Source organism: Biomphalaria glabrata, chromosome 5 (genome assembly GCF_947242115.1).
Source record: "Biomphalaria glabrata chromosome 5, xgBioGlab47.1, whole genome shotgun sequence".
Lineage (NCBI taxonomy): Eukaryota > Metazoa > Mollusca > Gastropoda > Planorbidae > Biomphalaria > Biomphalaria glabrata.
Window position 1 is genome coordinate 31,467,478 of NC_074715.1, and position 25,621 is coordinate 31,493,098.

The 25,621-nt window shown below is 32.6% G+C and overlaps 1 protein-coding gene across 1 annotated transcript; it reads left to right on the forward strand.

Moving 5' to 3' along the window:
• Positions 1-3,698: 3,698 nt before the first annotated feature.
• On the forward strand, positions 3,699-20,283 carry LOC106065537 (DNA primase large subunit-like). The gene is made up of 12 exons (XM_056030938.1): positions 3,699-3,998; positions 8,647-8,777; positions 9,361-9,431; positions 11,569-11,689; positions 13,017-13,103; positions 13,764-13,901; positions 14,473-14,616; positions 15,986-16,168; positions 16,285-16,411; positions 18,606-18,688; positions 19,011-19,161; positions 19,582-20,283. The coding sequence occupies exons 1-12, from the start codon at positions 3,845-3,847 to the stop codon at positions 19,743-19,745; spliced, it is 1,554 nt and encodes a 517-aa protein (XP_055886913.1). The 5' UTR covers positions 3,699-3,844; the 3' UTR covers positions 19,746-20,283.
• Positions 20,284-25,621: the final 5,338 nt, after the last annotated feature.

Consider the following 25,621-nt stretch of genomic DNA (forward strand, 5'->3'; position numbering starts at 1 on the left):
GTTGTGTAATTACGTTTTTTGTTCATTGTCAATATGAGACAATCCAAAGTGTCATTAATGGGAGAGTTGTTTTTTGTTTAATGGCAACACAGTGACTGACTTTACGGCGTCTGGTTCACCAGCATGTACAACTGAACAACTGAATGAAGTTACGACATTGGATTAGTCGATATATACAACTGAACAACTGAATGAAGTTACGACATTGGATTAGTGGATATATACAACTGAACAACTGAATGAAGTTACGACATTGGATTAGTCGATATATACAACTGAACAACTGAATGAAGTTACAACATTGGATTAGTTGATATATACAACTGAACAACTGAATGAAGTTACGACATTGGATTAGTCGATATATACAACTGAACAACTGAATGAAGTTACGACATTGGATTAGTCGATATATACAACTGAACAACTGAATGAAGTTACAACATTGGATTAGTTGATATATACAACTGAACAACTGAATGAAGTTACGACATTGGATTAGTTGATATATACAACTGAACAACTGAATGAAGTTACGACATTGGATTAGTCGATATATACAACTGATTTTAAAAGTTGTGTGTGTATTTGAGTATGTGTGTGTGTTTGTAAGTAAAGAACGACAGACAGAGTGGTTGTTCTTACAGCTTGTGCTGATTTTTAAACTTTATTTTTAGCTCTCCCTTCAGAATCTTTTATAAAGAATAGACCCCACGCCTCTGTACGCAATATCATACCAACAGAACTTTCAACTAAAATAAATAAAAATGTGTGCTGACTTTAAGCTAATATTGAAAACAATAACAAAATAAACGACTTTGAATAAGAGAGAAACACTGTAAGCCAATCGTTGGATTTCAATGTGTTCAAAGGTTAAATATTCCAACTATTTTGTTCACCCTTGATTATTTAGCCTATAGCTTGAGTCTGCGTACTCCCCTGTGTTAATCAACCTTCTTTACTTATACCCCCTCATCAGAATAAATAGAAATATACACACACACTTTTTTCTCCTTTTAATCCAACTAGGCGTGTGTAGTTCTGTAAACTTCAAAAACAATTTCAGAATTCGACAATGTGTATTTTTTTCGCCACAATACGTAAAAGCTACAAATGCAAAGTTACAAATACAAAAAAATATACAAATAAAGTGATTCGAGTTTTGAGGTAGAGCCCGGCACCTCGCCAGGGCCGGCCTTAAATAATTGGAGGTCCTAGGTGAAGTGAATATGGTGCCCCCTGACATAAGAAAAATATAAAATAAACAGCGAAAATATAAAATTACGCAATTCATTTAAAAAAAAACAACCTAGTGAAGCCTACTCTACGACACACTGAGGACACAATCTCACTATTTCTTCTCTAAAAAAAAAAATTTGAAGTCCTGATCGAGACCCCTACCTATTCGACGATTTTGGCAGGCCTGGAATGCGCTCCTAAATGTCAGCACGATGGTTCCTGATTCGACCTCTGCCACCCCCCGCCATTCACTAGCGGATCCAGAACTTTGAAGTGGGAGGGGGCGATTTTTTTTTTTTACAAACCCTAATTCTAACGCCCAGTAAGCCTTAACCCTAAGCATAAACGCGCGTACAGCATATATATATATATATATATATATATATATATATATATATATATTAGAATTAAAAAATAAAGCAGTGTTTCTCAATCTTCGGCGAAAAAAAAAAACAGCCATGTTGAAACTTTTCTCTTGACAGTTAGGAGATCTGTGGGAGCGCTGCAAGCTCCCCCAGTGGCGAAGCCCCTACGCCAAAAGCGTTTTCTTTTATTCTTCACAGCAGAAACGCATTCTCGTGACATCTACAGCTCATTATTCATCCTATTAAAAATGACCTTTTGAATAAAGTTTTACTTAAAAAATATTCAAATATCAATTTACAGGCCCTTTTAATTACTACATTGCAAATACAACCAATTAGTACTTTAAAAAGTACTTTAAAAAAGATAAGATACCCCACATATTTAGATTAAGGCTTTGAGGATCATCACCGAAAAAAACAACGAAAAATAGGCCTAATATTTAAAAAAAACAGCCATGTTGAGGCCTTTCTCTTGACAGCTAGATGGTCTGGGGGTGCGCTGTACGCTTTTGACTTGAAAAAATATTCTAATATGAATCTACAGGCCCTTACTACAATGCAAATACAACCGATTTGTTCCTTGAAAAGATAAGATACCCCACATATTTAGATTAAGAATTTAAGGATCGCCACCAAAAAAAAAATATTCGAAAAATACATTTTGTTCAATAACTTTGTTTAGTTACAGAACTATAATTCAAAGCTCTAAACAAAAAAAAACTAAAAAATTCGGAAGTCGGAGGAGAAATTATAAGTGGACCATTTAGATTCTACTCTAAATTTTTTGCATTTTTAGGATTCAAGTATATATTGTGAGTTATAGTCCCAATTTTTTTTTTTAAATATCAGTATTAGTTGGAAAAAAGTGACTAGGAAAATAATATTAGCGTTCAGAACTCATTTCAATTGTTACTCTTATAATGAAAAATTTCGTATGAATTCTTAATTTTCCAAAACGAAGTCTTTCTTAAAATAACTAAGATAAATGTCAATGATGTCACAGAGGTGTTACCAACTTAGTATTTTGAGATATTTTTTTTTTTGTGTTACACTTGCTTAAACCAGTTTTTTTTGTTTTTTTAATGATTTCCACAAACTTTAAGCCAAGGTTTCCCTTCAACATATTTGTTGATTGGTTTCACCCAAGAGAGAAATTTTCTGGAAGTAATCTCTTCAACTATATGGTAGAGTCACTATTGCGGAACAGTTTGATGCTACTTTTAGTTTTAAATTAATTTGTTTGCTCCGTAATGGTTAGACCTATGGAAAAACTAAAAGTATCTAGGCATTGCTCATCCATTTTCCGATAAAAATAGATGCATTGTTTCGTTTTGCAACACATATTTAAATTTTACATTCAAATGGACAGAGATATGGTCAGTCACAATTACGGAAGAGGGTTGTTTTTTTTAGGAGGTCACAATTGCGGAACACGGTAAAAATGTCGGAACAAAGCCTATATAAAGCATATAATTATTAGTCTTATATAATACGAACTTATTATCCTTTAAATTAATTTTATTTTATTAAAGCTTAAGACAACTATTGTCACATTTTGATTCTTTACCTCTTTAATTAATTTAATTGAAGTGTTTCCACATCCATTTATAAACTCAAAATTAGGTGTATCATGCAGGTGATGGGTCATTATCATTTTTAAAAAGCCTTAAGCCCTGACCCTTGTGGTTCTCCTGGTACGTGAAAAATAATGGACGATTCCACACCTGTCAACTTTAACCTGGAGTCAAAATTAATTTTCTGCTGTAAAAGGAAAACCCTTATATTGGAAATGAAGAGAAATGGACCATGTGGCGCGCAGTTCCGTAACAGTAGTTTAGCAGAGAATTTCAAAATAAAGTAGATTGTAACTAATTTTGACGAGCTGTTCCGCAATAGTGACTCTACTCTCTCTCTATATATATATATAGATAATATATAGATGGTATAAAAAATTTATATAGATAGATCTAAATCTAGATCTATAGGCCTATATATAGAATCTATACAGAGAGAGAGAGAGAGAGAGAGAGCTCAGTGCTAAGAAAAATAAATATTTGGGTTAGTGTGCTTTTATTTACAAAATTATAATTACATTGGAAACGAAACGAAATAAATCTGGCGGGTTGTAATGAAAAACAAAAAAAAAGTAGATCTAGATCTAGAAGTGAAAAGCTAAATTTAATCTAGATCTAGATCTAGACTTAAAATCTGTATAGATCAATATTTAGATCTAACCTAAGATGGAATTTGGAACGAAGTCAAGGAAAAAGTTGATTACTACTAACAAAGTAAAAGATTATAGATACCCACATCATCTTCAGCTTTATACGGACCCTCCTACTGAGACAATATCTCTGCAAGAGTTCGAAGAACTTGCTGTTGAGCGTTTGAAAGGTGTGCTGTGAAATGTGTTGTAGTGTGTAATACTAATTGGTAACTCAGTCATTGAAACGTGTTCTAATTTTTTTTTAGTGTATGTGTCTTATGTTTTCATAGTGTGTGATTTGTGACTGTCAGTGTTTTGGCAAAAAAACAAAAACAATTAAGACTCTAAGTAGTCTAAGTTTAAGAGTTTTTAACAATGATTAATAATATTAATAATGTATTATAGATTAGATGATTAGGCTTAGCTCATAGATCTAGCTGCAGGCTTTTTTTTTTAACACAGCAGAACTTTTATTTGTCATAAGTATATTCTATATATTGGTCTCTCTATCCACTTATAAGACTTATAGTCTAGTTCCAGTTTAGAAATTCACAAAGAAATAGAAAAATTCTATGTCAAATGTCTATTAATATATATTAAGATTCTAAATTAACATTAATTTAGACCAGGGGTGGGCAACCTTTTTCTTTCGAGGGCAGCATAAAAAAAAATGGGGGGCTGCATGTACTTACATTCTTACAAAATAGAAAAATTCGCTAGCTAACTGTGTATTTATATAATGTCTTTATTTCACATTTATGAGTGTTTCTCCAGTACTGTACTACTGGTGACAAATAGTAATTGGTTCACTAAAAAGTCTATAAAAACTCAAAAACTTCTTATGAAAATGTCACACTTTTCTTTTCATTGCACTTAGAAATGGTTTATGTATAAATTGTGATATTTTGAGCTTGAAAGTGCATAGTGCCTTAGTGGAATTTTAAAATTGTTGAAAATGTGTGAAATAGTGCACAAAATGTCATCTTTTAAAGTAACATGGAACACCTGGCTTAGATTGAAGTAATATTCTACTAAAAGCAAGGATTATTGAACAGACATTTTGTTGAAATAGGTTAACAATATAATGTTATTGCATTATCTATATCTTTTTATTTTATATTTACTTTGGTATTAGTTAGATGTCGCTGTAAAAAAAGCGTCACAGGTGCATCACATGGTGTCCCACTAAACTTGAAATTTTAAACTTTTATCAATTGTAAACAAAGTAAAGAATTCTGCTCCAATTGTGTTTCTGTTACTAAAAGCATCAATGATTAATTTACAGAGTGTAATTTTTCTTTAAAACTGTAAAAATTTATATAATTTTAGTAAAATAGGTCTTGGTGTCCCATGTGAAGCACCTTAAACGCACTTGACAAAAAGAACAATATTTTTTTAAACAAAGTTATTAATGTGATGGGAATTACATAATGGTATCTCTGATACTGCTTAGTACAAAATTAGCTCCATTTTCTTGAGAAAAGGCTACATAATAATTAACAGGAGACATTAAAAGACATGGTGTCCCATATTTTTTCACTGTAGCACCCATGACACTGCATGTTGAATCATACCAGAAAATATCAGAGATCTAGATATAAGTAGTTTTCTCACCAAATTTTTGAATTATAATAAGAATTAAGCTTATTATTCTCAAGTTTGGTCTAGAATACATAAAATACTATTTTTTAATCTAAGTTAATGTAAACCTTATTGTTTTATCATTGTTTGTGGTGCTTCACGGGACACTAATTAAGTCTTGATCTATATATAGGTCTTGTCTAGATTAAAATCTACTCTATATTTCAATTTATATGTAAATCTTGTTTTCGATCTTGTTCTTGGTGCATTGAAAGTCAGAAAGCTGCACCATTTAATCTATGATTAGGTCATGTTTGAGGCAGTTATGTCTAATATATTTTTAAAGAATTGTTGAACACACACACACACAAAGGCCTAGTACATTCATTTGTGGTTATAGAAAACTATTTTGTGAATAATTAATAAAAGAATAATTGGTAATGTATTTACAGACTTAAAAATTTTTTTATTTCAGCATGTATTAAAAAAAAACCTATATATTTCATGTTGCTGTCCCTTTGTAGCACCCACAACATCTTGTGATATAATAGTCCTGTTATAATAAATGCTTGAATTATCGTTGAGATAGTGCAGCAAATAATAGCCTATATATTTAGCTATAATGCAAGTATAGCATAAATTCTATTTTCTTATAAAAAATCTTATTTAAAAACACTTTGACCAGTAGTGTTACATGTGCTACGGTGTCCCATTTTTTTAATTGAGCGCAAACATAACGTAAGTGCTCAAAAACTTCAATTTCTCTTTCTAGTTGCTTAATACAATAGAATCATTCAAATTATGCTAAGAAAGCAAACAAATTAACAGTTAGTTGCATTTTAATCGTCAATGGTGTCCCAGTGATGCACCTGAAATGCAAAAGTGGGTACCCCTTTTGCCAGCAATGCTGAGGAAATGTACGTTTTCTAATTCATTTTCTATTGATAAATTCTTAAAGTACAATGGATGAAGAAGTGAATACACTTAATATGAAACCAAAACCTTCCACTTTAATTTTTGGCCAAATGTGACACTTTTTGATACCAGTACTGGAGAAACACTCTTATGCATTTACATTTAATTTTTTTTTTACACTAGCAATAGAGGAAATGCAACAAGAGTTAACGATCTCTGAAACTCATTTTACGAATATTTTTATTTTATCATTGTCTTTTTACATCAAAACATTTCACCACAAATCTACAGTTAGTTGTACTTAATGTAAAGTAATTAACTGTTTACACTCTGCAAAATGTTTTGAACTGTTGAACTAGCTTGTACTGGTTGTTATCATTGTGGTGCTGACTGCATTGACCTGTTCTTATACTTGTTTACTTTCTAAAAAGAAAAATGCTGGTTCACAGATGTATGTGCACCCAAATATTGTGAAAGTTTAGCAGCAAAGTTTTTTTTATAAAGTGTGGAAATACAGCTTCTGGCATCCAAAAAAGCCCCTGCGGAATAATTGGCTGACCCTAACTTCTCTTACAGATCATAATTTGCTTCGAGGTATGTCTTCTGGAGCTGAATCCGCTTCTGCATTAAATGCTAAGCTGAGGAGATTGAAAACTGGTTCCAAGCTCTTGACATCTTAAAATTTGCTTTCAAATTCCTAAATCAAGGAACCCAAAATAAATCTTAAACATTTTAGCCATTTCACTAGAACTAGTTTCACCTTCCAGCAAAAGAAAATGACAAAACCTGTTTTCCCTTGCTTGCTTTGAGAGATGTGAAAGCTCTGGTTGAAATGATTTATCATGCACATACATTTCAAGTGAAAACAAACCATTGGAACATTTCAAATGTAAAACGAGAAGTCTGATTTCCTCTTTTCATTAGAAATACTAGTAACAAAGTCTTTGTCAATGTCCTTCAATGAACATAATTTCTTTCTTGAGATTCCATTCTCCTCAACACCCTGCCCGTGTTAAACCAGCGGATACTACTGTGGTATCAAACATCTGAATTTTTTTGTTTCCAAATCTTTAAGTATTTCCCTGAACTGCCTGTGGTTAAGACATCTAACTCTGATAAGTTTGATCACTGAGATAATTGGGTCAATACTGTTTGATATTCAATGCAGTTTAGAGTTTATGATTGGCATATTGTTTTTTAATTTGTTTTTCTCAGTCAAAGCACAGACTCCGTCAGTTGTTACACTTGCTGTTTTGTTCCATGCCAACTTAACACTTTCAACACAGTTCTTCATATTATTGATAAATGAGGTTGTATCTTTGACTGAATGTTTTGAAATAAAAATATTCGTTTACTTTAAACTTTTTCAATGACTTGTAGGGACAATGTTTCATTAGCCTCTTCATCAGATGTAATAAAAAGAGTCAGAAGTTTCAATAATATATATATATATATATTTATTTCTAATATATTTGCATTGTATAATCCATGAGTACACAGGTCTGACAATACATCGACAAATATATATCCTAGAAAAAAAACAGGTTTACCGTATGATTAGAGACGCAAAAGCTAGTCATATTTGACAAAAAATAGAAACTTCTAATTCTTCAAAGGAGCTATTCAGGATCACTGCTGAAATGTTAGGGGGAGCAAATAACGAACGTTTGCCGTCATCTATCCCAGTATCTGAACTTCCTGATTCCTTCAATAGATTCTTTATTGGGAAGATTGAGCAGATTAGAAATGACATGCCATCCCTCTCATCACAGCTTGACCACTCTCCAATCTTTCAAAATTCTCCTTTTTGCGAGTTTCAGCTTGTATCTGAAGATTGTCAAAAGTACTATTTTAAAGATGCCAAATAAGTCATGTGACCTTGATCCCATTCTAACTTCCTTGCTCCTTGAATGTTTAGATGAGCTTGTACCCACAATTACTAACATTGTGAACTCTTCACTGACTTCAGGCATTGTACCACAGCAATTTAAGCATGCACTTGTCAGGCCCTTATTAAAAAAATCCAATATCAATCTGAGGATGACACACAAAGGATTAGGGTTTAGATATACTTAGATTAGATATATTTATTTTTTCATTTAAAATGAACCTTGACATTATGCTTGGATTACTTTTTATACTATTAGCTGTCTGTATTTTATAACAAAATTGTCTTAAGTCACATCATAGAACTGCATTTTAAACATGTTGGTTTTGCATTTAATTTTTCATGCATTAAAAAAAATAGTAGTAGAGCCTCTGAGACTTAAAATTCTATATAATTTTTTTTTTTATCCTTATCAATGCACCAATTGTTATTTATTTAACTTTTATTTTCAGTTCTAAAAGCTGTTGAAACTATTGGGATTACACATCAAAAAGGAACAGAAAAATATAATCAATTACTTGAGAAAGAAATCACTGCTACAAAATTTAAAGAATGTTTTATTAGGAAAAGAAACTTAAGTTTGGTAAGATAATCTTTAAAGTTATATTTTATACTATCTATTTGTTATTTTATTTTAATCACGTTATCTGTTGTGAACAGCATGTAAGAAATTAAATTTTATTTATGGTATTCGCGCAATGTTTTTAAACACAATTCTTGGGGTTGATGAAAATAGCTACAGTGATAAAGAAATTACCACAAATTAAAAAAAAAAAGATTTCGCATTATATGTATGAGAAATAAATATTAGAAATCTTTACGTTTAGATGTCTTGTAACTTTGAGTAGCTTTAAGAACAAAATTTCATCATTAAATTTTAAAACGATGTTAAGGAGAACAGTCCTCTTGTTCTACAGTTTTCATGTTTCTTTCTCATTCTTTGAAAGATTTTGGAATAGACTATTCTCTGGGTTGGTTCAGAAGAATGGATTAGGGAAAAAAAAATTAGCATTGACTGTAAAAACACCTCATTTTAGTTTGTTTGTTTAAGAGAAATCTTCATATAAACATAACAGAAATTAAATAGTTAATTAAAAAACAAAGATCTAAACATTTAAAGTTGAAAGGGATTATTGAAATATGTTTTTATGCTTTTTCTTTTTAAGGAAGAAGAAATAGAAAACCGTAAACGAGATCATATGTCACATTTCATCTTAAGACTTGCTTATTGTCGTTCGTGAGTATTAATAAATTATAATAAGCTTGCATCTTATTAATATATATATATATTATATATATAAATAGCCAAAGATTGTGTTGAATTTATATAAAATATATATATATATATTCAACACAATCTTTGGCTATCTGGTACTAATTAGAGTTGAGTAGACTAAAAAGCATTATAAGAATCCCAAAGTTCAAAATCCATAGTCCATTGGGATTCACACTCCAATCAGCCTATCTGGTAAGGAAGCCAATTAGACACTTTACCACCACACCAAATAAGTTTTTCAATTGCCTGTACATTCTGTTACTTAATACATTTGAAAAGTTTGTACTAAAACAATTAACATTTTTTTGGCAGTGGAGAAGAATCATGAAAAAATGAAGTAACTAATGTCAGGAACCTAGAAAGTTTCAGTTGGCTTCATCTGCTTTTCTCAACCCTTGTTCCCCAATGTAGCCAATGATTATACTTTTAATTTCTGCAGTGCTTCACATCTTTCACTCCTCTCACGTCTGCACACTAAACATGTGGCATGCTTAGGAAATCTAGGAGTACCCTCAATGCTGTTCATTTCTATAACAACATGATAAAATTTATTACAAAGCTTAATAATCAACTCACTCTGTCTGTCTGTCTGGTAAAAAGTCTGATTCTCGGTTCAAGTTGAAACTTTGCACAATAATTCATTGACAATAGGCAAAACATGAATCAATAAAAAAAATTTACCAGTCGGTCAATTAATTACTGGTAATTTATTATTTTGAGTGATGTCAATAATACCAGCAAGGGGAAAAAATCCTTTAGTATCCACAGATATGGCTATTCATGTAGGGTTTTGACCCCTTAGATCAGTAGTTCCCAAACTGTCGTCCACAGAAAGATGAAAAATGTATACAATTAAAAAAAACTTCTTCATTAAATCCTGTTTATCCAGTCGTATAAATTGAATGATAATCAACCCTTAACTTGTTTAATACTGTTTATCATGTCTATTCTATGATGAACTCATTGCTGACACAGTATTCAAATAACAATGATTATTAACAGTCTTGAGATAGAATTTTATTTTGCACATGAATATCAAATTTACTTATTCTACAAACCAATCAATGTCGTTCTTTCGATTTCTCTGCTTTTCAAGCCAATCATCAGTCTTTCAATTTCTCTGCTTTATTAAGCCATTTAGAAAAGAAGACCAAAGCTTTGTTTTAATGTTTCCAACTGTGACCCTGAGACTGAATGACACACCAACATCAGTCTGGTTATTAATTGTGCCTATTTTATGGTTAATTATGAATTTATACAGAGGTAATTCCTGTTTGCTCAAATGTTTTTCGCAGGTCCATCTAATCATAAAATTATAAATAAATATTTGAAACATAGGCTATTGTGTGATAGAAATAGTGGCAATGAATGAAGAAATGAAGCCGTAAGACAGGTCGTTGTAAGGCAACATTTGATATCAAATAACTTCTACACTATTGAGAGATATAATTGTAAATGCAGAGTTCTTTTCCTTAGATAAGCTTTGTTGTTGGTTTTTTTTTTTTTTAGGATTTTTTTTACATTTTGCCTGTTTTTAGAGTTTATGTCTGATGGATTTAACATTCAGTCTAGTTGATATACAATTCATCTAACATTTGGTCTTATTTAATGCTAAATAAAATTTTATTTAAATTGCTTGAGGGAAACATCTTAATATCTAGTTACAATTTTGCCTATTTAAAAAAAAATTCTTTGTGTTGTGATTCTTTATGTATGTGTTTCATGTGTGAATGTTCGAATTTTTCATCCATACTGTTATTGCACAGTAGTTACGCTGATGTTGTCAATTGTAGTCAAACTGAATTTGCATTTGATTGGATCAATAAAATTATCTTATCTTATCTTATTAGAAGCTTGCTTTTTTAAAAGCGCAATTAAGGACAGCCCAAGGAATCAATTAAATGCCAAAACCTTGTGATTATTCAAACAGAAGGGGGGGGGGCATTGATTGTGTAGTTTAATGACTTATAAATCATTATTTCCATATTTATTCTCAAAAGTTTTAGATATGGCCAAAGGTTTAAGTTTAGTTGCCAACTTCAATAATCAGAATATTTTTAAAGTGAATTTATCATATTTTTTGTTTGTTTGTTTGCAGAGAAGATCTTCGTAGGTGGTTTCTATTACAGGAGCTGGACTTGTTCAGATATCGTTTTCAGCTAGAGAGCAGCCAAAGTCGTGTGGAGTTTTTAGCGTCTAATAATCTTAAATATAAACCTGTATGTATACTATATTTTATATGTTATTACAACTGTTCAAAATAATTAATTTTGTTTTTTGTAAAAATAGATTTAGATTTGTATGTGAATTACATTGTTGTTATAAATCATTGTTTTGGCTTAAAGGGAAACTCTGATGGTTTTGACAATTTTTGATATAATATGTGTTTTGATTTACAGATAATGAATATATGATTCTTTTTTTTTTATTTGCAATAATAACTTAGTAATTGATGTTTTTCCGACGAAATTTTCCTGCACATCCAAAACAGTCAGACTTTCACCGGGTTTCTATGTGACGTCACAACAGTGTTTTAATCTATTGACTTATTGTATAACAGGAGACCCTACAGCAAAGTTTACATTCTCGTAAAAGAAATATATCTTTGTCTATGCAGTTAGATCTAGGATCCTGTAAGCAAAGAAAAAATGCGTATTAAAAGTAGATTTACATGCTTGACTAATCACAGCAGTGTGTATTTTCTCGCCAGACCACTCAAAACACAACAAACACTATCGCTTGGTTTTCTTGTCATGACCGACTACACGTAGTCTCGACTAGCCTTACACTGACCAGCTTGTTCGAATCAGACACACGATCTATTTACTTCTTGGGATAGGGAGAGGCTTAGATGAAAATGTTACTTTTTTTTTCTCGAGTTGGTTATCCTAATGCTTTTGGATCTATCTATACATGTTTATATATATAACTATCATAGCTCTGGTCTAGGCCGTCACTAATCCTAACAGCTACTGTAAGAATGAAGCGATACGATTGGTTAAATCCAGTTTCTCTTTCAGTATTGTTTAGGGAAGTGACGCATGAAATAACTTAAAACAAAATCTCAAGGAATCCCATTTTTTTTTAGATGTCAAGAATTTACTGACTAATTTATTAAATATAAAATTTTCTAAGTATTTAAATAAAAAATGATATAATGTTTACTATTACAACTTTTTACGCAGAATTTAAATATGTCTATAACTCAAATTTGAAAAACTATCGGAGTTTCCCTTTAAGATGTTTTTATTTGCTCATTATGCTACATTTTATGTCCTTTTCTATAAGTTGAACATCTCAAATTAATGTTTAGCATAACAATAATAATAATAAAAAAATCAAATCTGTAGGTTAAGGCTGATAATTAGGATATAAACGTGAACAAATTTACTTCAAAGAAAAACTTTACCAATGGTTTAGAAACTGAAGCAACAATAAAAAAAAAAAAAGCAATTAATTTATTAATAAATACAAAAGGTAATACTTTACTTACTAATAAGACCTTTTGTTTACATTTTTTATATTTGTTTCTTCTACCATTAACAGGTTGAGAAAGATGAGCAGGAAGAGGTAACCAGAGAAATGGATGGCTTGGATCATCTTACTAACAGCACTAACAAAGAATTTTATAAGGTGATTTTTTTTACAAAGCTTATATCACCTCTGTCTGTCTTTATGGTAAAAAGTTTGTACACTTTATTTCTCCGACACCTAATCTTGGATTAGGCAGAAATTTTGCACAATTATTTATTGTATCAGACAACACAAGAATCAATGAAAACAAATTGAACAATTAATTAATTAACTATTGGTAATTAGTTATTTTGCTTGGTACCTTGAATAAAGGAAAAAATTGTACTTGACATGAGCTGGTATAATTTATTTGTCCCCTTGAGGACTCTTTGAGCCCTGAGTAAACTTTTTTTTTTTTTTTTGGCATTAGAACAAAACAATCATGTAAACATTCACCAAGATATCCCTTTATACTCTCCCCCTTTTACAACTGTTCCAGACTAGTGATAGGATCATAGCATATTGAGAATGCAAAAAGCTAAACAGAAATAATTGGTAAAAATATTTCTAATTGCACAGATTTACTATGTTTAGGTCAATCATGATTATAATTATATGACTCATCCAAACTAATTGATACAATTACACTTAATATAAGCTTTTTGTTATTGTTTTTTTTTTAATTATTTTTTTTTTTTTTTTTTTTTTTTTTATGGTTCTCTCTATTGTACTATTTAAAAATATTTGTGAACTTAAATTTGATACTCTAACAAAATCCAGGTTCCTTTTACTGAAGCTCTGGATCTTGTCAGAAATAGAAAAGTGTTTCTGCGTGATGGTTATGCTTATGTTCCTCAAGAAGACTTGGTATCAATATTACTATCATTGTTCAGAACCCAGTTGTCCCATGCCTTGGTAGTAAGTAAAATCTCATTTACTTTTTTTCATTACATAATTCTGTTGGAATAAATGCTGCAAACTTTAAAGGGGAACAAGTTGCTAGGTATCTAATTGGTTAAGGGAAACATGACTATATCTATTATTTGAGAACATAACCACTAATGCTTTGTAGAAGACAGTCAATGGTAAAGAGCTCAATGTATCTAGCTTTTAAGTTTGCCACTATTGACATCTATTCAGTTACTGAGTTTTAAATTTATGTCTTAGCTTCTTACTAAATCAAAAATTCTAGAAAGATGAAAACATGTTACAGTATTTTGTTTTTTCACTCAAATATTATATTTTTATTTTTTAAAATGTTTTTCATTTTTTAGGAGATAAGAAAAGGTCTTTCCATACTGCCATAGAAAAGATTCTAAAACATTAAGATTAAATGTTCATACCTATAGCCAAATGTTCATACCTATACCCATACCTATAGCCAAATGTTCATACCTATACCCAAATGTTCATACCTTTACCCAAATGTTCATACCTATACCCAAATGTTCATACCTATACCCATTAAGATGATTGGCATTTCTCACAGGTAACATCAAGGGCATTGCCAAATATGGAAGAAGATGGCAGGTTATTGCCAATGCTCTGTGGACTTAGTAAACGTTATTTGGGACAAGATTATGGTGTAAAGAAACAAAATGTTGGTGTAGTAACAGCAGAAATGATAGAACTGGTAAGCATGCTATAGGCATATGTAGATACAACTGGTAAGCATGCAATATGCTTATGTAGATAAAACTGGTAAACATGCATAGGCTTATGTAGATAGAACTGGTCTAAACCTAAAAAGAAACACCAACTTGAAAAATAACTCTGAAATCCATGATACATCATAATGAATCTCCACCCACGGATGAAAGCTCTCTTCCTTCTATAAGAGACCATATTGAAAATTTAATAAAAAAATCTGACTACATTTCAGCAGAGCTCAAGGAAATAGTCAACTGTTTTCTACAAACTCACTATCCTAGCAATCGGTGGATCAGAGTTTACACGGATGGCTCATTCCATAAAGCCACCTCAAATGGAGGAGCTGGAATGCTCATCGAATAGCCCAATGGAGAAAAACTGAAAAAATCTATTGCAACTGGAGAGCTCTCTGATAGTCACAAAGCAGAAAGGGAAGCACTAGAACTAGCAAATCATCCAAGTACCCCACACAGTCAGATTGTCTTTCTAACCAACACAAAAACAACCGTCCAAAGCTTGGAAAACTCTGATTCCTCCTATATTAAACGACTCAGGACAGCACTTATAAAGCTCAACAACAGCAAAAAAAACGTATTCAAGGGATACCAGCACATATAAAACTAGAAGGTAATGAGAAGGCTGACATACTTGCCAAGTGTGGGAGAACAAACTCGCAATTAAACATAGCACACTATCAGAAGAAAAGAAGAAACTAATAGTAAATAAAATAAATGAGAAATGGACAAGCTCTCATCCGAATCACAAGAAAGATGATGCTTATTATAAGCTATCCTGACAAGATCAACATCTAATCTTTTGACTCAGGACCGGACACAACAGAATGAGACAACATATGTACCAGAAGCTCAAAATTAGAACCAGTGAAATCTGCCTATGTGGAGTGTCACCAGAGAATGCTGACCATCTCCTTCAAAACTGCTCTCTTTACCAAGAGGCCCGCAAAAGACACTGGCCCCAAAACACCCCAATAGAAAGAAAACTTAATGGAGAGCTCCCTGATTTTGAAACTACTTCGCAGTTGATCTCATATATTGGTCTAGTCATCTGAACGCTCCAACATAAAAATGAGATAGAGGACGAAGAAGATAGAACTGGTAAGCATGCAATAGGCTTATGTAAATAGAACTGGTAAGCATGTAATAGGCATATGTAGATAGAACTATTAAGCATTGAATAGACTTGTGTAGATAGAACTGATTAGCATATGATAGACATATTTGGATAAAATAGTTATCTTATTTCTTTAATTTTTTTATTTATTACAGATCTACTACATATCCATTGCATGATTTTCTGGGTCACTGATTAAAACAATTATTTTTACTTTTCAGCTGTCAAAAAAATCATTTCCCCTGTGCATGCAAAATATTCATGCATCATTTCGTCAGACTCATCACCTACGTCACGGTAGTCGTTTACAGTATGGGTTGTTTCTGAAGGGGATAGGTCTTTCACTTGAAGAAGCTATGAAATTTTTCAAAGCAGAGTTTACAAAAAGTATGGATATTGATACGGTAGGCATTAAACATCAAATCATTTTTTTATTATTTTTTAAAAATAATATACTCTTAACATTATCTTTAATTTTGTCTTTGTCATAGTTAGATGCTAGATTTTTTTTCTTTTTTAGTTTGACAAAAAATATTCCTACAATATTCGCTATAATTATGGCAAAGAAGGCAAGAAAACAGATTACACACCTTATGGTTGTATGAAGATTATTATGAACAACCCACCAGCCATGGGAGATGCTCATGGTAAGAACATTTACTCATTCTGTAATCTTAGAAAAAAAAATGCATCTTTCGAAAAACGTTTATTGAGTTTCAATTAATTTCAAAGACACATGCAAAATACTTTTGAGAGTTGTTGTCCTTTGAAAACTCAAGTTCTATAAGAAATGTTTTATGAAGTTCCCATTTTATTGCAATCAATTTTGACTAGTGTCATGTGGCCATAATAAATAGTTCTACTGGTTGCCTTCTCTCTAACATGTCTTATAAAACCAGCTTTACTAAAAGATTGTTTCGCTCAAGGAAAAAGTCTATCCAGGGAAAATCCTATATTTTATATTACAGGCATTATTCATTTTTTTAATGAAATTTAGGAAAATTTTAATAATATACAATAAAGTATAACTTGGCTTCTTGAAGAAATAGTCAGTCTGAAAACTAATGATGTTATACTAGTTACATTGTAAAAAATGACTAATTAGACTTAGAGTTAGGTCCTCCCGCACCGTTCTGTGCATTGGGCGTCAAGCTGTCTCCACAAAGATCTGTTATTAGCAATGTCTGTAGCCTCCTCCCACCTGGTGTCCACTATTCTGAGGTCCTCCATGAATGTGTGGCGCCAAGTTATACGAGGACGTCCCTGTTTGTGCTTCCCTCGTATTGGCCTCCATGTCATCGAAGCTTAGTTCCTTTTGTCGTAGAACATGTCCCCAAAACCTCATGCGATGCTCTGTCACAACCTCACTAAATGTTCGACTTCAAGTTCGGCATAGGATTTCCTTGTTTGAGACCGGATCTGTGTAACTGACTCCCAAAATCCATCTCAGACATTTTTGTTGAGCCACATTTAGTCTTTTCTCAATTTTGATCAATGACTTCCATGTCTCACATGCATATGTTGCAGTTGGGATGACGATTGTGTTGAGAAAATTTATTTTTGTCTCAAGTCCAATGGTTTGGCTTGCCCACATAGGCTGCAGCCTTTGGAAAATGCTCTCTGCCTTTCCTATTCTTCGGCATCATGGTAGGCATCCCCATCATTTGTTATGATGCTGCCAAGATATGTGAACTTGTCTAACTCTTCAAGCTTTGACTCGCTTTGCCTTATATCCCACTCGCAAAATTTTAGTCTTATCCAAGTTTATGCGGAGGCCAATTTTGGGTGCCTCTCTATCTAGGCTCTCTGTCATTTCTTGTATGCATTTATTTGTAGCCTCGAGTAGTGCAACGTCATTGGCGAAATCCAAGTCCATCATTCAGTTTTGTTCACTCCATGGAATACCAAAGGCAGTCTGGTTTATTGATCTCCTCATTATGTAGTCGATGGCTAGGAGAAAGAGGAAGGGAGATAAGATGCACCCCTGTCTCACACCTGTCTCGATGCTAAAAAACTTGGTTGTTCCTTCTTCTGTTTGAATGCAGCAACTAGATGAACTGTATAGGTTGTAGTCTGCTAAGTTACCCTTTTGGGAAGCTTTCCAATCACTCCTTTTTGCCAGTCCTCAGGGTCTTAAGAAGTTCTCCAACATAGATTTAATAGATCAGTCATTCTGTTAACAATGTACTGCCCCCATGTTTTAGCATGGTAACCTCCTCTGCAGTTATTGGGTCTGTCTTGACCTTGAGATTATTGTCTGGAGAGGGATCCTTGAATGTGTAAGTCAGGTCTGGTGACGGTTGGTTAAGGGTCTTTTTAAAGTCTTTCATTAGCAAAATTTTGCCTCTCTTGTCTTTTATCGGTGCTCCATGTCCACTCTTTGCTCCAGTGAGATCTTGGACAATACGATGGAGAGTCTTTGTGTCCTGCATGCAGCTGCTTGTGCCTCTTGACCCTTCTGTTCAATCCAGTCCCGTTTATCTTGCCGGAAGCTTCTCTTTACTTTCAGATCTGCTTCCCTATAGGCTTCTTCCTCTAGGCTGTGATACTGTGTTTCATTTTTCTGGTCTCGTCTATGTTTGGCATCTTTCCTCTCATCTATCATTTTCCATGTTCTGTCTTGTTTCCACCGTTCCTTGTATGAACCTCGCCTCCTTCTGATGACTTCTTCCACGTACTAATATTTTACTGTCATTAAGTGAACAGATTTTGGTGGATTTAGAATATTAACAACAAGCAATTATACATTGTATTGATCAAGCTCTTCATTGTAGTATTTTAAAAAGTTAATTTGTTTTTTCCTATGAAATATAAACATCTCATAATTTTTTATTTTTGTAGGCTGTCCTTTCAAACATTTTGAAGCAGAATTTCTTCGGCAGAGACTTTCTTCTTTAGGAGTATCTAAAGATGGTGTAGATGTTGTAAGTTTAAAGACTGAACTTTATATTTAAGTAATGTCAATTTAGTCATTGCCTTTAGAGGGATGAAATCAATTTGAAAAAAAAACATATATTGCAATAATTATGTTATATATATAACAATAACTTCTAATGAATAACAAAAATTCTGTTGTATCTTCTTATATTGCAAAGAGACAAATTTGAAGCAACCCATTAATACCGTTTAATAAAGTGTTTTCTTTAAAATAAGCCAACTAGTAATTTGATTGTCTGATATAAAGGTCACTGAATGTCATACTCTAAGGTTTTGTCTAGTGTAATACTGAGTTGTTTTTTTTGTCAGGTGATGAAATACACTAAAGGTGGTCACTATCAGGTTGCATGTGCTAAATTATTTGAATTGACACATGGAATCAATGATACAAACAGTGAAGTGGAAATGGTTATACAGCATCCAAATCAATATTTTGAAAATAGTCAAAAATTACTAAATGGTAAGTCTTGTATTACTAAATGGTAAGTCTTGTATTACTAAATGGTAAGTCTTGTATTACTAAATGGTAAGTCTTGTATTTTTGTTTACTTTGTTTCCACTATAACATGTGACTAAGATTTCCTCTAGAGTTGTAAGTTCTGGCAGCAGCCATTTCCTTCCCCTTAAGAATGGATGTGCTATTGTTAGGTTTTGTTTGTTTACTTTCATTTCTTGACTTGTTCCTTACTTACATGTACATGTTCCCAATGGCTGTCTGTTGGTTAGTCTTTTAACAATTTGTTCCAATTAACTTGCTGTTAAGTTTTATTCTTTCTTTTGTTGTCATTTTGTAGGCTCACAAAATGTGTGCTAGTAGTCGTTCCAAACAATTGTAGTTACACAATCTTTTGAATGATTTTTTTTTTCTGTTTTTGTTCAGGTCCTGTGAAAACTGCCAAGACTGTAAAGATTGTCAGCAGTCAACAAAACAGCCAAGCATCTGTTGCCAATGGTTCACAAGTAGATGTCAAGACAGAAGTCATGGATGATGAAATGGGCGATGATTTGGATCTAAATGATGAAGAGTTGAACATGATGACATGACACAACTGATGCACGATATTCATATATAAATAAATAAACCTATCATTCTCTAGAGATAAAATCTTCAGATAGAAACAGTTCATCCTGTGAATGTATCCTACATTGAAACTATGTCATATTGGGCCTAAAGTGAGGTCTTGCTTAGTTCTTATTAGTTTGATTCATACACCAAACAAAATCTACAACCTGAAGACATGCTTGTATTATAGGCACTGATTCAGGTAGGACATAGGAGGGTTGTTGGCTATTTGGTCAGACTATGTTACATCTATATTGAAGGTTATCTACCTTCCTGAGTCAGTCATTTGGTTTCACTTGGTAACTGAACATTGCTTGAATACCAAAAGTGAACAGGGGCAGGAGATAGTTTTAGTGACAAGGTTATGTATGTATATATATTCTACTTTGATTCTTAACCAAAAGTTATTCTCCATTGTTCTATTTATTTGTATGCAGTTCACACAGATGAGAAATATTTTTTTTTTTGTAATTTGTATTTGTTGAACAAATAAAATGCTATTTGCTAAAAGAAGCTTCATTTGTGTGTGTGTGCTGGAGTTATTTTCCTTTGTTAAGTGCCAATACGGTAACACATTTACATGCTGAGTTCTAGTCTTTTTAATAGAGGGCCTGTAACATTCAATTGATCTTAAATTACATCAAATTGATTTGCATATAGATCTAGTTAAAAATGTTGCTTCCATTAAAAAAAAATTACATCCTTTGTTAACCTAGTTGTCAATGTTAATTTGAGACTTCAGCCCTGCTAAGTCATTGATAGTCTGTGGCTGATTCAAACAACCCCTTGCATACTCTAAATGCACCAAGGGGAACAAAAATGGATTATATAAATTTGTCTTGACATGAAGTAAAAAGTGTGCCTTTTGTTGTTGAATCTTTCTTAGTATGTGTGTTTTTGTATTTAAGTTAGGGCTAATCCTTTGTAGTATTGGAACTCCATTATTGTTTTCTTCTGTCCTGTAGTCTCTCTTAGTTAAGTAATTTGACTAATGGTATTACTTACGCACCCTGTTGTCAAATGTGAATATTCCTTAGATAAAAGTCTCTGCTCTATTTTGCATCTGTCTTTGTTTTGTAGGGTTGTGGTATCCCAAACAAAGGACATACGTTCTAATACTATTGTATCCTTAAATAGGATTGTAGTTTTTACCCTTTTTTGATTAGTAACTTTCCAGTTAAAACTTTTTGGTATTTTGATTTTTTGCAGGATTTATCGGCATCCTTTGACAAGCTAATGGAACATAAAGATGAATGAAGAAACTAAAAATAATTTTTTAAAAATGTTTCGAAACTAACGCTGGCAAACAAAATATAGTCAACTTATTGTTAGATTGCTTCAAATTTAAGAACAGAAACCAAAGTTTGATATTGAGTTGGGGAATCCCCTTTTTCTATGTTTTAATTCTTACTTTGTTGTAATGCTTGGGGGGGGGGGGGGGTATCTTTTGTCGTAAGTTCATGCGGGTGTCAATGTTTATGATTTGATAAACAGAATAAGTAATACGCTATTTAGATTATAGTTAAGTTTATCTACGCATTTTAATTTATTATTATTTTTTAAAAAAAGGCAAAAGCTAGCATTCAAATAGATTTCTTAACCTTTTTTTTCAACACTATAAGCATTGACAAAGTCGGTCGTGAGGAAAACTTGCTAATCTACAGATACGTATTTCTCCATCAGTTTGATAGAATTGCCTCCAGATAAAAAGTATTCCAATGTTCTACTTTGAATGACATTTTCAAATGAGATCTACTTTTCACCTTGTGAGTTGTGATACACAGGCAATATCTTGTTAAAAAGATTGGGGGAGAACAAGTAATCTACTCTGTATTCACAATGTCACTAAATAGTAAGGCCGGACTTAAACATTGTAAGGCCCTATGGGAAATGGATTTTGCGGGGCTAAGTTTGGGTAGGGATACGGATAATTACGTAAGTGAAAATTAAGAGTTTGTATTTAAATAAATTCGTATTTTATTCATTCTTTACTACGTACAGAATGCGTGTAGCGTATATCATAAAAATTATATTTCCTACATTAATCACGCTCAGTAGCAAGGATTACCAAATTTTTCAATCTGTCTACGAGAATTGTTGACCTCAAGTAATTCTTCATTAGTTTGAGACGCGATAAGCTTCTTTCACCAGATTCCACAATTACGGGTATTGCATAATGCTGTTTTTTTTTATCGCGCGTATATTGGCATTTTCCTTATTGAATAATGACAATTTTGTCTATATATTTCAGGAGATTTGTATGAGTTTTCAAAAGATTTTAATAATTTCCGAAGATTGCCAGGACTTTTTCATATATTTTGCAATCTCAGGAGATTTCCAGGAGCTCCTGGTAAATCAGGAGGCCGCGGGAAATCTGTTAAAAGTTATGAAATGGTTTAATAGGTGTGGGGTCCACTGCGGTCGCATAGGTTGCAGTGGCCTAAGGCCGGCCCTGGAAAATAGCGGCATATGCTACGTCATGGGTCGACTAGTTGTCAATAAATTACAAACCCTTGCCGAAAATGAGCTAATCTTTTAATAGTTTTGTGAAACCAACGATGAGCAACGTGAATTTGTGGAGAAACAGATTCGTCGGTTAGCGATGACTTATAATGCTAAAAATATTTGTTTTTCATGGTAAGCATCAAACGCAAATGAATGAAACCAACCTCCGACTGTAAAGAAAAAATTGACTTATTTTTTTTATTACGATATTAAATCTTTTCTAATGGATTTTACAATCTCACATAACTTGTTTGTTGATGAATTACTGCCTAAGGACATCGATGTCTATTCATCTAACAATGCTCTATGAAGAAATGACGATTCGCTTCTAGGATGTATTAAATTTAAAAATTAAAATATAAATGACAATTTAAAAAAAAATCTGTTACTAACGTTCTAATTGAGTTGCAGAAAAAAAAGATTTACAAAATGATGTCTTCAGTAAAAAAGAATGTTGACATAGGTGGCACAATAGAGATATGGCTGCACTTTTGAATGTTCCTGCAACATTCCAAAACTGTGGTCGAAAATGGAATTAGTTTGAGTTTTCCCCTCAACCTACAAAATTGTTCAATTGGAGTTAGGGCTGCAAAAAAAAAAACGTAACGCGTAAGCAAAGAAATAGATTGAATGTAGCCACTAGAAAAGACCTTCACCTTTCTTTGTATAACTTAAAGCTTGACATTACTAATATTGTTAGACTGCAGTAGGCACACTGCTCACACTAGCTTAATTTAATTTTTTTATGAATTCAGCCATAATAGCCTAATATTATTATAAAAATCAAAACTAAATTTACAATGAAACCAAAAAATAGTAGTCCCTAATACACAATAACTTAAAAAAGGTTTAGTCAAAAGAAATAAAAGAAAGTCATGACAACGACAATTTTTTTTATAGTAGTTATAAAATTAACGATTTGAAAAATTAATAAATAAATGATATTTCATTCTTATTTGCATTCTCTTTTTAAATACGGCCAACCGGTATTTTAAATCACTTCTTTGCCGATGTCTCACAGCTGTACAATTGATCAGCTCTCCAAAAGTTGTCTTACCTGGCAACACAAATCAGAACGGTTGAAAGTGTGTGCATCTGGATAGTTCAAAATAAACTCAAGAGGATTTAAAATTGGCGCCCAAAACAACAAAAGTATAGAGAGTACAGATTCACTTATCACAAACTGCTAGGTTCCTTAATTTTGTCCAATGTTGGAGTTTTCTTACACTCCACTCCGCCTTTTGACTCACACACATCTCTTCAAGGGCCCCTCTCTGCGTCTTTGCAGATTAGACGTGCTACGACTATACTTATCAACGTAGTCCTCAAAAAAGCTAGCTATTTCATATGCATAGACCAAAGGTTTAGAACTCTTTCCCCATCGATCTCAGACAACCAACATGATCCTCTATATTCAAGGAGAACATTCAAACCTATCTGTTCAAAACTTTTTTTTTGTATTGGTTTGTCATTTTAACTCTCGTGTTTATGTTTGTATATCACAGCGCCTTGAGCCTACATTACGTTTATAACATGGTTTTATTACTCACACACACACACACATATATATATATATATATGTATGTATAATTTGAAAGAGAGAGAGATGGGGGGGGGGCAATCTAATATATAAAGCAGAAAGTAAGACGTATGTATGGATGTCCCGCAAGGAAATCAAAATCGTTTGACCAATCTTGCTAAAAATTGGCATAAATGTTTCTTTTCTTATCTTATATAATACAGACGTCACTTCAAAAAAGAAGATGATTACGTCCTACGCGTCATGCATTTAGTCATGCATATTAACCAATGGCTTAAATTCTGCCAAGTCACTGGTTTTCCAGTATTGTAGGCCTATGTTTAATGTCCCTTCCACAACTGGAAGGCCTTGAAAATAAAAAGAAACAATAAATTTATCTCTATTTAAAAAACAAAATTTTTTAACTAATCGGATAAACTTGTTTTTACGTTATTTTATATATAATATGAATATGTCAGCTAAACGGGTAAACCCATTTTCACACAACTTTTATTTTTATGACAAAATCTAAAAAAAATGTGAAGGGAACATTCTCCATGTTAGACATAGATCGAAGTTTAATCCACTAGATCAGTAATATCCTAATAAAAATCTGCAGGCCGCGGGTCATATCCGACTAGTGTAGATATATACGTAACATGTGAGTGATTGTGTGTGTGTTGCAATGTCCATGAGATGTGATACAGAAAGATAGTTCATGAAATGATTGAGATATTCTCAAAATGACACGAAATGAATGAAGTAGATCACGTGACCATTGCGTCAAGAAAAAAGATTAGACCTCCTACAAAAAGATAACTAATCTTTTTTTTTTTTTTAGATTCCAAGAAAATTAATTAACTGGTGACTGGAACTATCACAACTTTTGTCTTAAAAAAATTACAAATAATTTGATTATTAAGTGTACTAGTCACGTGACGCTACGTGGTGATTTGTTCAGCAATAATTTAAAAATATATCGTAATGAAGTTTAGAAAAATATTTATCTAAGGTTATGTAATACTCAGTGAAAATCAATCTTAGGTTGACATATTAATGAATGGGTTGAAATGTTAAACTAACTTTTCTTTGATACAAATTGTGTACAAGACGACCCTACATATTACCTTGACAACCTCTTACTAAATCTTTTACCCCTCCCCCCATCACACACACACAAAGTAAGAAAACAATATTTATTTTTTTTAGTTTTGCTCTACTTAGAACATCAATTCTGTCGGTAACTTCCCTTTTTTTTTTATTTTTATTTTTCCTTTCATTATTAGCAGTATTTCTTTCATTTCCAACCGAAGTTTCTGGGAAAACCCATAACATTTGTTGACATCCATCAATTTCATTAAAGACTTAAAGATCGAAGGAAACTATCGTCCGGTATCAAATCTTCCCTTCCTGTCAAAGCTTCTGGAGCGCATCGTGTTAGCGCAAATTCTTTCTCATCTTGAACAGTACTGTCTTCTGGAAGAATTTCAATCTGCATATAGGAAGTGCCGTAGCACAGAGACAGCAGTGGTCAGGGTACTAAACGACTTACTTCACAATTCCGACAAAGGCCACATATCAATTCTTTCCATGCTGGACTTGTCCGCAGCCTTTGATACGCTAGACCATGAAATTATGATGGCCAGATTCTCTGCAACTTTTGGTTTAGCAGGAGTCGTCCTAAAGTGGCTTGGATCCTACCTGACGGAACGCACCCAAAGTGTCGTTGTTAGCGGGACGGAATCAACAAGCTTACTTTTGAAGTACGGAGTACCCCAAGGATCAGTTCTAGGCCCAGTACTGTTCACTATGTACTCATATCCACTCAGCGGT